General features: G+C 32.5%; 1 protein-coding gene and 2 non-coding genes across 3 annotated transcripts; all 3 read right to left on the bottom strand.

Moving 5' to 3' along the window:
• Positions 1-184: 184 nt before the first annotated feature.
• Positions 185-266, bottom strand: TRNAS-UGA. The gene has a single exon. It is a non-coding gene; the product is annotated as a tRNA-Ser (tRNA).
• A 77-nt stretch (positions 267-343) lies between these two features.
• On the bottom strand, positions 344-425 carry TRNAS-UGA. The gene has a single exon. It is a non-coding gene; the product is annotated as a tRNA-Ser (tRNA).
• Positions 426-3,130: 2,705 nt separating this feature from the next.
• On the bottom strand, positions 3,131-4,295 carry LOC111463806 (AT-hook motif nuclear-localized protein 23-like). The gene has a single exon (XM_023107719.1). The coding sequence runs from the start codon at positions 4,071-4,073 to the stop codon at positions 3,297-3,299; it is 777 nt and encodes a 258-aa protein (XP_022963487.1). The 5' UTR covers positions 4,074-4,295; the 3' UTR covers positions 3,131-3,296.
• Positions 4,296-14,154: the final 9,859 nt, after the last annotated feature.

The following is a 14,154-nucleotide window of genomic DNA, read 5'->3' as shown; positions in this document are numbered from 1 at the left end:
ATTTTTTTGTCAATTTTATATAAAAAAGAAATTTTTTTCAGACAAAAAAAAAATTATCAAAAAAAAAAAAAAAGCTAAAAGGAAACCCCTAAAACCACACCCAAACACAAATAATTGAAAAAAGAAAATAAGTTGAAAAGAGTTATTAAAAGAAAAATGGAAAAATGAAATGAAATAAAAATTTCGTCGACAGCAGGGTTCGAACCTGCGCGGGCGAAGCCCAACAGATTTCAAGTCTGTCTCCTTAACCACTCGGACATATCGACTTTTTTGTTTAATTTTAAAATTCTTATTTTATAACTAATATTTATATATTTTGAAAAATGGAAAAAAATTAAACTTCCGTCGACAGCAGGGTTCGAACCTGCGCGGGCGAAGCCCAATAGATTTCAAGTCTATCTCCTTAACCACTCGGACATATCGACTTTTTGTTATATTTGCAAAATTTTAATTTTATCATATACTGTATTCAATTTATTTTTCCAATAATTAATTAAGGCTTTTTAATTCACTCAGAATATTATTTTTATTATATTTTACCATTTTTAATTGGAAGGCACTAATCTCTTTCAACGACTTCCAAAATTTATAAGAACTATTTACTTCTAAATGTTGAAATCTCAAAATAGGGATTTTAAAAATAATAGGATATAATTTGTGTTATTATGAAGAAATATGATAGTTTTAACTCTTGCTATTAATGTCGTGTACCCTAGGTCTTATTGAGCTCTAGAGTGCTAAAAAAATTGATGATCCGAAAAATCCGATCAAACCAACCCAACCCAACTCATGTGGTTTAAGTTAACCCATATGGTTTAAGTTGGATAACGAACGAGATTGCTCAACTGAGTTCATATAAATGAAAACTTTATAAATTAGAGTTAGTTTATGGGTTCGTCTAAAACTAGATTGAGTTGAACCAAATAAACCCGAATTTATTATTATTATATATTATTTTTATTTAATTTTATAATTGTTTTGTTTATTCTCTTGTAGTTCTTTAAAATAATTTTTTTTAATTATTTGAAATATAATTTTAAAAAATATATATGGAAATTACATAGAAGTTTGAATGAAAATGTAAATAGGACACAATCTAAGAGCATGAAAATGGTATTAATATAAATATCCAATGAACATGTGTTACTTAATGTAACAAAGAGATGAAACTAGAAAGTTGTGTCAGGAGGGGGCGATAAGATGGAATGTAGAGGGACCTCCTTATGCACATTGTATGTTCATAAGCATAAAGATACTTCCCCAGAGACGATAAGTGCGGATGCGCACAAATATGACGATGACAATGTTCATGGGGAGCATGACACTATGGGGTTCTGCTGACCTTCGGAAGTCACTACAGATTAGCTTGACCAGAGGGTTTAAGGGGTGTGCGAGCCCCTGGGAATTCACACTCGCACGCGTGGATCATGTGTAGAGAAGTACTACACATCCAATTTGTCCGAAACTAGAAGCCACTACTAGAGAATAGAGATAGGTCCCAAGAGCATAATAGAGATAGGGCCACTTACTAAGTATTCTTTGAAATACTCAGGCGGTGTGTCACATAAATTTTTAGGTAAAGGCAAGGCGCACTTGTACGAAGGACGACAGTATCGCGAGCAGAGACTGTGGCACGTGCTCCTTGTAGACGCATATTGAAATTTCTAGTCTTAGGTTAGAATATGTTGTTTTGCATTTGATTGATTTAAATTATTTTGTATTTGTTTTTAATTTCTCTCTTTCGTATTTAAACACATAAGACCATGACTGTGTTTTCGAGAGGTAGAAGATGGTTTTAAATGCTTTCAACATTTATATTATGGATGATGTCTTCTTTTAAGAGTTAGCTTCCGCATTTTAGCAGAGCATGAGACGTTAGTAACGACTTTGAGTAAGTAGAAATTTAGGGTCGTTACACAACCCAACTCGTACGGCTTGGGTTGAATTATGAACTTATTTGGGTTTGGTTCAAATAAATAAAAAAAATTATAGATTGAGTTGGTTGATGGGTTCTCTTATAACTAGATTCAGTTCATTTAATCCGGGGGGCCAGAGCACCGTTGGGAAACCCACCCTAAGCAGGGTAGGGATTCCTCGATGAGACGGGGAATGTTTCTTACCCATTAGATAAATGGGGCTGGAGATACAATTATATTTTCTGTCCCATCCCTACCTAGTTCCTCGCCTTACTTAATATAAATAATTTTTTAACACATTAATATATATATAGTTTGCCAATGTATATAGCGCGAACTAACAAAAATCTCAATAATTGACCTAAACAACCTGAACTAACACAACCGAGAAAAACTAAGTTGTATCGAGTTCATTATCTAATAAAAATTGTTTGAATTGAAAAAATTGACAACCCGAACAATCGCATTGGATCTAAAAATGTCTCAAACGAACTCAACCTAACCCACCAACACCCCAAAAATTGATCTCAAAACTTAATCAAATGATTTACGAACAAAATTTTATAGAACGTGCAAACACCCTTGATCAAAACAAGGCATATGCCAATGAAATTAAAGGGTGACAAAACTTAATCAAATTCGTGAAAACCATAATATAAAACGAAAAAACCCTTAGTTTATGTTACAAACTTCTGGAAAAACCGAATAACATCAGTAGAATTGTTAGTAGTTGCTCTCGAGTAAATTTAGTAATGTAATTTATTTAAGAGAATTGTCACTGTTTTTAACTCAGTGTTTCCTATACTGTAAATACTCATCAGATGTATGCTCTATTAGAACAACAAAGAGAATTGAAAAACATAGTACTTAAGATTCTTCGGTTCCAAAAAATTCTCTCAAATTGTTCTTTCTATTTCAATTATTCGTTTCCGTGTTCTTCGATCAAGGGACATATAGATATTCGTTACATGTATGTTCTATTAACAGCAACAAAGAGAATTGAAAAACATACTACTTGATGTTCTTCTGTTCTAAGAAATTCTCTTCTCAAATTGTTCTTTCTGTTTCAATTATTTGTTTCGGTGTTCTTCGATCAACAACGGACATACCAACATCAAATTATATCTAAAGAAAAGAGAGAAATTGGAAGAAGTTGTAATGTTATTACAAATCTAAGCCCTTAAACCAAATTGTTTAAAGGATTCATTGGAGAATTTGTTCATCACCATACACAAATTAAGAAGTAAAAAAGATGAAGATTTTGATAATTAAACAACTACAACAATCCACAAAAGAGACATTATTAATTGAATCCCATGAAACCTTTTGAAAGTTCTTACCTTTAATTCGGAGTTTCCCATGAACAAGAACATTAATATTTCAGAATGGTAGCTGAATTTGATTCTGCATATTTACAGGCAAATTGAAGAACTGAAGCCCTGAAGATGGATCTGGAAATGGGTTATTGTTTCCGTGCGATGTCGGTGGTTGCATCTGAACCTGATCTTGTTCTTGTTCTTGTTCTTGTTCTTCGTCTTCCAGTGGCAATCTCTCATATGCTACATTCGTAAACGAAGCGGTGATCACCGTCACTGGCCCGGCTGCCATCAATTCTCCGACAACGTTACCACCGACCACTTGCCCTTGCCCACCAGCCAAGTATATGGTCAAACTGGTGGTGCCGGGAGGAGCCGGTGGCGGTAAGAAAGATCCAGTGAGCGATAATATCTCAAACCTACCTTGTAGGGTTAACACAGATCCCGCCGCGGTCGGTTGTCGTAAGTTGACATTCGTTACCATTCCGCTGCCACTCAAGATGCAGATCCCACGCTGACGGCGGCGAGCGTAGGAAGCGATGCTATCAAAGACGTCGCAGCCACCGCCGATCTCGAGAATATGAGCTCTTAGGGTATTTGCGCTTTCTCGAGTTATGATGACTGGTGGCTTTGGTTTGTTTTTGGAACCGGGTGGACGACCGCGTGGTCGGCGAGACGCCACCGTATCGGTGGCGAGATGATGAGATTCGGTGTCATGACACGATTGAGAATCGGGTGGAGGAGGCGGCGGCGGCTGGTGGTGGTGGTGGTGTTGGTGGTGGTTGAAATCAGGCCTTTGAAGTTGGTGAATATAGTGATTGCTTAAATCCAGGCCAGCCATGGATGGAGGGACTCAAAGCTTATTATAAGGATGAAAAAGAAAAGGAATTAAACAGAAAACTATGAATAATATTAAAAAAAAGGTGAAATTTTTATGAATTTAAAGAGCAATTTGAGATGGTACTGTTGGAGTTTGGAATTATAAATACATGAAAAGAAGAAGAAGAAGAAGAAGAAGAAGCCATTAGAGACAACCCAAGCTTTCTCTCTCCATGCCTCTCTCTCTCTCTAAGCTTAAAGTATATGGATTATAAAATAATAATAAGTTGACAAATTGTTGTTATTCTTCCTTTTTTTTCTTTTCCCTTTTGTTTGTGGCACAAGTTTAGATTCCGTGAGGTTAGAAATTTGAATCTTTCATCTGTTCGGGAAGGTTATATCATCGTTGTAATGACTCAAGTCTACTGCTAGCAGATATTGTCCTCTTTATGCTTTCCCTTCAGACCTATTAGCAGATATTGTCCTCTTTGGGATTTCCCTTGAGATTTTTAAAACGCGTCTAGTAGGGAGAGGTTTTCACACCATTGTAAAGAATGTTTCGTTCTACTCCTCAATCGACGTGGGATCTCACAGTTGTGATCGATTAAATTATTGTAACATTTCATGTCCTACTTTGACGTTTACCTGCTTCTTTACCACGTAACTACGTTACTCAATTGTCTTCAACTTTTTTTGAAGGTGAAGATTGTCCTCACAAATCAATACAAATCAATAATCTTTTGACTCACATGTTTTCTACGAAACTCTTAGATATTGAGCCGTATGTCATGACCATGCTTGTCCAAAACATGTTGCCTGTAGCGCGTGTGAATGTCACAGTCATGCTTGTATAGGGCAGATGTCACAGTCATGCTTGTATAAGGCATGTTGTCTGTGTAGCTGCTTGTTTGTGGTTGCACGTCTGTTCTATCTTTTCACTTACATGTTTCTTAAGAAAACTCTTAAATGTTGGGCCAGATGTCACAGTCATGCTTGTCCAAAGCATGTTGCCTGTAGCGTGTGCAAATGTTACGATCATACTTGTATAAGGTAAGTTGTTTGTGGCTGCACGCATATTCCAAAACCCTTTTTACTTACTTTCACATAACATCTATCAATTCGTAAGTATTCCTTAACCATCATATTTTCATGATCTCACATCGAGACGTAATTTTAGTTTATTCGATATATATTTTTTAATTAAAACTATAATTAAAAGAATCAACTAATTATCTACCTAGATTACCTTTAAATAGGTGGGGCAATTTCTCCTTTGAAGTTGTCTTAGGTTAAAAAAATAATTATTTAAAAGCTTAATATCTAATTTGTCACTCTATATATATATATATATAAAAAGTTAGAAGGGTAATATTTTTGCTTTTCTATAAAAAATAAATAAATAGAAAAAATAAAAAAAAATAAAAAGAAAGGGTTTATTCAAATTTTTATTTTTAAATATTTAATTAAGATTTATCATTCATATTTTTAAAAATTACGTTTAAATATTTAAAAATTATTTTTAAAAATATTTGGAGAATAATTATTAAATTAGATAAATAAAATAAAATAAATAAATAAATCTATATATATATATAATTGTATGGTAAATAAAAATAATTTAAAGCAAAATACTAATACTTTAATATTCTTTAAACGGGTAAGAATATTATTGAAACTTTTAAAATATTGTATTCTTATGATAAAATGAGATATTTTTATTAATTTAATCTGAATTTATTGGACGTAAACAAATTAGTTAACCAGGGTTTAGAACAAAATTGACCATGAGTTAAGGTTTTGTGCTAAGATTAGGGCAAACTTTTTATTTATTTATGTTTCTTTTGCTGTTTTTAAAATTAAAGAACAATGGAGGGCTGGAGTTGGGCGGGTGGGCTTCCACCTGCGGCGGCTGGGTCCCACTTTTGTCCCCTTTATCCGACCCTTGGACGGCCATTTTTATATCGAACGATTCGGTTAGGTTACGATGGGACTCACAAAATTTATATTTGTTGAGCTTTTATATAAATAATAATTTAACCTCGACTAAAGAAAAGCTACGAGAACTTACGTTCAAAGTGGACAATATCATATTATTGTGGAGAGTCGTATTCATCTAACACGACATTCTTCGGTTTTGAAAGGAAAGTCCACTAAATTTTTCTTCTTCTAGCGGGCAACAATACTAGGAGGAAGACGGTCAAATCTCACGTGTGGCAACTATTGAAATAAGCTCGAATGCATTAGGGTTTTCAAGCTCCATGCTCGTAAATTTTAACATGGGACCATTTTATTTTACTTCGAAATCTGCAGCAATTTGGTCGACATAACGTCTTGGTCTTTACAGTCGATAAATAAATTTGATCTTTGACCTAAACATAGCTCAACTAGCTAAAGACACAAATGTTTTGATCCACTGACGTAAACATATCCTCAATCACATATCGTTAATTAATTGTAATTTAATATATATTTTTATTTTTTTTATTTTATTCTCAATCTAATCCATTTGTTTATGAATGAGACAAAAGTTTAAAATAAATAATTAATGGGGTTCTAAATATGTTTATAAATTATGTTTAATGGATTATAATTATTATTTTTGTATGGAATAAGCCAATAATAGGGAGATTGATATATCCAACCACCCTAATTAGGGTTTGACCAACCAATATCCATTGCTTTTGGTTCAATTTTTATTGGTTTTTTCTTTTTTAATTTTTTTTTAAGAAAAAATCTCAAATTTGTAATCTATGTTTGGATTGGATATATATATATATATATATAGTTAGGTTAATAATCCGTGTTTGGTTGTGGGTTGGACGGGGTTGGACCAGATTGGGACATTTTTTTGGACATGACCTAATTTTCGTGTCCACCTAAATAATCCTTATTAAATGGTGAACCCAACCAAATCCAACCATAAATTTTTTGGGTTGGTTTAGTTCTTGGTCGGGTCATTTATTTAAATATTTATTTTTTTTAATGAAAGTAAAATCATTTTACGGGAAGATTCTTAATATATTTTATATATTTTTATTTGGCTCGAGTCAACTTAAAGGTTTTGTCCAACGAACTCGAAACAGAACCGATTCAGTTCGGGTTCAGAAAAATGAACCAAACCCTATCCAAAATGCTAATCCAACCCAACCAGGTTGGATTGGGTTGATCTTGGTTGTCGGGTTGAATGTACACCCCTAATAAAATGTTAATCCGTAAAATATCTATCTATTTATTTTCAAATATTTAATTAAAATTAGCAACTCAACTTCAATATATATTTGAAAATATATATTTCAAATAGTTAAAAATTTATTTTAAAGAGGTTAGAAAATAAGTAATAAAAAATTATTATAAAATAAAATAAACATATGTACAAAAATTTATATTTTAAAATTAACAATTAGTTCGGTTTCCTTTGGTTTAACCCAATTTAGTTTTAAGAGAACTCTTAAACTAACCCAGTGCTAACCCAGATCGTACGTGTTTAAATTAAGTTGGATTGGTCGGATTTTTTTAACACCTCTAGTAAATGTTGTTAATGACGGAAAAATTTTACACACATAATCTTGAGTCCAACTTAACGAGCAACGGATTAATGCATCAGCAATTTCCTTAAATACGTATAATCTCGAGTCGTTCCAAATAAGACCTTATTCATTCGAAAAAACCCCTAATTCATTTAGATCAAAAGGGCTTTTGATTATTTAAAAAATTAGGGTTTACAAAGAAGAAAGAATATTAGTCCAACTTTAAATTAAAATAAATAAATAAATAAATAAAAAGTTAGGTAATTATTAATTTAAATATATGTTTTTTTTTCTCACTTTGGCACAAATTCTTATTCAGATAAGATTTTCCTTTATAGAAACGAACATTATATTAAAAAATTAAAAAAAAAAAGTAATTATTAAATAAGCAATGGCTAGGGTTTTGCAGCTTGTCAAAATCTAATAATGTCTAGCTGAAGATTCAAGCAATAACTTAGTTCAATTATATTATTTTTATAATACTTCCTAAGATTGGTAAAATATATATAAATCTATGTATCCTCGTACTATATATTAATTTATAACCCAATGTTTCTTTTTTTAAAATATATATATATTTGTAATTTAATTTACATCGATTTTAAAATTGGTTGAGCATGGGACATGTTATACGAGATTTTTTGGAAAAACCAAAAGTAATGTCATGATTGGTTGTGTTCAAAGTGGATAATGTCGTACTATTGTGGAGATTTGTTGTTCGTATCAGAGTCATGTTCTTATCTTAATATAGTTATATCAATAGAATTCTTAATTGTTAAACGAAGAAGTTGTGAGCATTGTGAAGATCTGTCCTAGGGTAGGGTTTTGTTGGACTAGTAATATGTTCTAGAGAAGAAGTTGTGAGACTCGTGAAGATTCGTGCTAGAGTAAAGTTGTATTGGACTAGCAATGTGCTTGAGAGAAGTTGTGAGTCTCGTGAAGATTCGTATTAGGGTAGAGTTTTATTGGATTAGCAATGTGCTCTAGAGAAGAAGTTGTGGGTCTCGTGAAGATCCGTGCTAGAGTAAAGTTGTAGTGGACTAGCAATGTGCTCTAGAGAATAAGTTGTGAGCCTCGTGAAGATCCGTGCTAGAGTAAAGTTCTATTAGACTAACAATGTTGTCCAAAGAAGAAGTGTGAGCCTCGTGAAGATTCGTGCTAGTTAGGGTTTTGTTGGACTACCAACGTGCTCCAGAAAAGAAGTTGCGAGCCTCGTCAAGATTCATGCCAGAGTTCTATTGGAGGCCTCGTCTAGGGTCGGTTCAATGGTGTACGGAGGATTGTTGGACTTCCACATTAACGAGTTAAAAGGAAAATCACGAGTATATAAGTAAGAGACACTATCATTATTGGTTTCGTTGTCACTAATAATATATAGCATAGTACAGCTACCAGATCAGGTCATTTAAAAGAACAATAAGAACAATACTAGAGTAGGATAAGTCGAGCGTCCCATCATTTCTCATTCATAAACAAATTAAGTGTACTTTCGAGTAAAAGCGTTGTTATTCTTTTTTCTCTGTCTAATAAATTTACTTTTTAAATATTTTAATGACCTCGGTCAATACGTTTCCACAATTATTGTCATTTTTCACCGTTCCTCTCACCCACTTTAGGTATAGAAACAATTTTTTGTCTTTCATATAGTTTCGAATAATTGAAGTGAGAGACATACAACATGAATTTTATCGAGTAAAACGAATATATATATATATAAATAAGTGGGGAGGTAGTGGGTTTAATTTTCATCATTTGACAAACTCAAAATTAAAAGAAAAAAAAAATTGTTTAGGTTTTGAATATTGACTAAAAAATTAAATTAAATTAATATTAATTTGGTTTCTTAACGATGAACACCAAAGCCAAAGCGTGAGGAGGAAGACGGTGGGTGACATTCACGTGCAAGTCCAGGTCACAGCCCCAGAGTGACACCCTATGGTTGTCGGCCACGATGTGTCTGTCATGTTACATAGGGAACCGCCCTGTATCTTTTTTTTCTCTCTCTCTTCACTTCTAATTCTTCTCCTTAAATTTCGGGTGGTCCTCCAAAATCCTTTCATTTCCTACTCCCACGCTCTTTTCGAATCGCGTGATCTTCACTCCCAAAAATCTCATCTTTTATTTTTTTTATTCAATAAAAATTTAATATGTAGTGTCCAACAAATAAAAAATTATTTAAAAATTTGTATAAACAAGACGACATTTCATATTATATTATTATATTCAAACGGCGTGACATGTAATATCATTATTTAATTTTATCTATCTTATCTATTTTTTAAAGATTAAATACGTAAGTAGTAGCCGTATGTGCATGTATCTGAATAAATATATTTATTTATTTATTTAGATTTAAATAAATATATTATTTTTTAAAAGGTTATCAAAAACAAAAGATTTAAACTGAATTTCCGAGTTGAAAACTTGCCATATCTAAAACTAACACAAACCCGAGAAGGATTTTGGTTTAGTTAAACTAACTCAGATTTAGTTTTTAGTTTTAGGTCTCGATATACTTCACTATCCAATCAGGTGTGTACAAATTCTGATTTAACAATTTCAGGTTGAACGAAGATAAATCCTTGTACCCAGACGCCCCCTAAAATTCAACCGAAACATTTATGACTTTTCGTTTTGGAGGTTTTTCCGTCTTTCTTTATTCTATCATGATAGAGTGTAGACAAATTAGTGGTTTGACTCCGTGATACGACCCAAAAATGGTTGATTTATATTGAGATTGACTTAACTTTTTTAGCTACCGAGCCATTTTTTAAACCCTTTCCGAAAGGACAAACAGAAAGAAAAGCCTAAGAGAGAAAGCTTCAACAACGATAGAAGTTACTACTTACATCAACACCTCCCGAGCTTCCTAAACAAGAAAATAAATCGGCACTTGTATTTTCAAATGTAAACTAAATTCTCCTTTTTAGTTTTGTAAGAACTCCACCACTCATGTTTCCACGTGAACGATTTGGATCAAATTATTTGTAACTATTACAAAATGGACTGTATCAATAGTGTTAATAGGATAAGACATCTAACCTTATCCTATGCTATGAGCCCTTTAAATTATTACTTGAATACGATAGTCTTGTATGTCAACCACATACCGTTACATTAATAATTTTGAATTTTTATATAATGAAAAGGAAAAGGATTGTCATGTTTAACATGATGCCATGACCGTTACTATCTCTTTCGGGTGTCCGACAACAACACTAGAGATGCTAGCCCGACTAGTACGAGGCTCAGAAAATGTGTGAATTGCTTGATGGATCTATATTCACACATACGAGCCGTATATAGAGTAGTACATATACATCGTAGGATTACGTATGAAGTTCTTATTTGGTTTCCATTGAACCAAAGACTTCTTTAATTGAATAAATTATTATGTATGATTGACAAACCAAGAAATTTCCTATGTTTTACCATTTAAAAAACATAACTTTCGGAGTCTTTAATGATTTAGTCTTTCCTTTGACTAACTCAAATCTACATAAATCTTTTGAGTGTTCCCAAGCACCTACCACCATTCATCCAATGCACATGCTTGCCCAAACTTTGTCTAACTTTTAATTACCATTATGAGTTGAATGAATATGAACAGAGACTCTTTGGGACGAAAACTTATGTCTTCGTGTGAAGAAATTTACTTGTTTGTCTTTCCATATGTTTAACTTGATCACTCATTATACTAAAATATGTCATATCGAGACTGTTTGTGACGAAAATTTAAGTTTCCGTGTGGAGGAATTTACATGTTTATCCTTCCATATGTTTTACCCGATTGCTTGTTTGAGTAAAACATGTCCTGCCTTGAACAAAGATGAATAGAGACTGTTTGTGATGGAAATTTAAGTTCTCGTGCGAAGAAATTTACTCGTTCATCCTTCCATATGTTTAACTTGATCGCCCATTATACTAAAATATGTCATACTTTGAACGAAGATAAATAGAGACTGTTTGTGACGAAAATTTAAGTTCTCGTGTGAAGGAATTTACACATTTATCCTTCCATATGTTTTACCCGATTGCCTATTGGAGCAAATCGTGTTCGGCCTTTAACAAAAATGAATAGAGACTGTTTGGGATGAAAATTTAAGTTCTTGTCTGAAGATATTTACTCATTTATCCTTCCATATGTTTCAATCGATCTCTTATTGGAGTAAAATATACCTTGAATGAAGATGGATAGAGTATATTTGGGACGAAAAGTTAAGTTCTCGTGTGAAGTAATTTACTCCTTTACCCTTACACATATTTCATCTGATCGCCTATTGAAGTAAAATATGTCCTTCCTTGAACAAAGATGCATAGAGACTGTTTGAGACTAAAACTTAAATCCTCGTGTGAAGGAATTTACTTGTTTATCCTTCCAGATGTTTTACATGATTGTCGAGTAAAACATGTCGTGCCTTGAACAAAGATGAATAGAGACTATTTAGGATGAAAATTTAAGTTCCCGTGTGGAGGAATTTACATGTTTATCCTTCCATATGTCTTACTCGATTGCCGGTTGGAATAAAATATTTAGATATTATTGAATATTTAATTGTAAAGGTTAGCAATAATCAATATTAAAAGACAGCCAACTTTGTGGATGGTGTTTTGTTTCTCTGTTTAATCATGATAATGATGGAGAAAGTAAGCAAATGTTTAAGCATTGGTTTAATCATGTACTTAGCAAAGCTTAATTATATTTGTTTTAGTAATTATTGTGTCTCAATATGTACTAAATTTGTTTTAGTTTATATGTTTAAAAATTAGATCTTTGTTTTCCTCTTTATATTTTAGTAAATGTCTATTTTGCCCTTTCGTCTTCGGTCTTTAGGTTGGGTTTCTATAATCTATGGGCGTCGTAAATATATTAAGTATATCAACGAAATACGAGAACAAATTCATTCAATTATTGATAGAAAAAGAGTTTTAAAAACTCTCTCGGAAAATCATTTCGAGATCTTCGAACATGTTCAAATGATCTGATAATTTGAAAAATATGATCAACTCAACCCATATTTGAATTGGATTGAATTTAAATAAATGAAAATTTTATGAATTTTGTTCATGAGTTTTCGTAAAATTAGATTGGGTGAATCAACTCGAATTTATTATTAATCTATATTGGTATGAGGTTTTTTTGGGGAAGTTCAAAGTAAAACCATGACCTTATGTTCAAAGTGGACAATATCATACAATTGTAGAGATCCGTGATTCCTAAACTTAGTCATGACAATAGAATCCTCAAATATCGAACAAATAAATGTGAGCCTCGAAGGTGTAGTCAAAAGTGACTAAAGTGTCATAACATGGTATCAGAGCCATGCCCTAAACTTAACCATGACAATAGAATCCTCAAATATCGAACAAAGAAATGTAAGCCTCGAAGGTGTAGTCAAAAGTGACTAAAGTGTCGTAACATGGTATCAAGCCATGTCCTAAACTTAGCCATGACAATAGAATCCTCAAATATCGAATAAGGGTGTACTTTGTTCAAGAGTCATGCCCTAAACTTAGCCATAACAATAGAATCCTCAAATATCGAACGAAGGGTGTACTTTGTTCGAGAGCCATGCTCTAAACTTAGCCATGACAATAGAATCCTCAAATATCGAACAAATTGTGTACTTTGTTCGAGAGCCATGCTCTAAACTTAGCCATGACAATAGAATCCTCAAATATCGAACAAAACATTGTGAGCCACGAAGGTGTAGTCAAAAGTGACTAAAGTGTCGAACAAAGGGTGTACTTTGTTTGAGGGCTCCAAAGAAAGGAGTCGAGCCAAAAAAATTTATGATTGGGTTAGGTTGAATTTATTATTTAATAAGAGTTGTTTAGGTTGAAAAAATCCACCGTCTCAACCGTTGAAATTTAACCTAACCCAACTCACAAACACTCTAACGTATTCTAGGGTTCATTTCGTGATCGTCCCATTTACGGGGTTGATTTTACGTTGGTAAAAAATTGTTTTATTAAAAAATTGAAGAATTTTGTCCCCTTATTCTTGGATTTCCACGTTAATACACATGAAAGTTGCCTCTTTTATTTAAAATTATCAATTCAATGTAAGCATATAATATTAGAAACTATATGATATTAATTTTTGTTCTTATCAACTTTGAATATGGGAATTCATAAATGGACAAAAAAATATAATAAATATAAACCAATGTTTTTTAAAGCCAACTAAGTGATGAAATAAAAGCAATTCAACTTATAACATCATCATTATTCCTTTTAATATATGCTTTTATGAACCATATTCATATAATCTAATCTAGTCACACTCTCATTACCCCCATAGATTCTCTCCCCTATCAAAGATAAATTTAAATAATGATAGCATAGTCATGTCATTGCTCATAATTTATTATTTAGGTCAAGGTCTAGATAATCTAGGGATATACAAAGTCGATTATTCATATTAATTTATAGTTTTGGTCTATCAATTAAAAAATGTTCTTCCATAGCATACAATCATATATTAAGATCTATCAGATTCGGATCCCGACACATTCTTGTTTCGAATTTGGTATTGAAATATTGAACGAAAATCTAAAACAACTTGTAGTACCG

The sequence above is a fragment of the Cucurbita moschata genome, unplaced genomic scaffold (assembly GCF_002738365.1).
Source record: "Cucurbita moschata cultivar Rifu unplaced genomic scaffold, Cmos_1.0 Cmo_Scf00029, whole genome shotgun sequence".
NCBI lineage: Eukaryota > Viridiplantae > Streptophyta > Magnoliopsida > Cucurbitales > Cucurbitaceae > Cucurbita > Cucurbita moschata.
Note: the sequence above shows the minus strand (reverse complement) of the source record. Positions and strands in the feature narration are given on the sequence as shown.

Excerpts from the sequence above, each read along its gene's own strand:
- LOC111463806 (XM_023107719.1), bottom strand. The coding sequence starts at position 4,073 with ATGGCTGGCCTGGATTTAAGCAATCACTATATTCACCAACTTCAAAGG.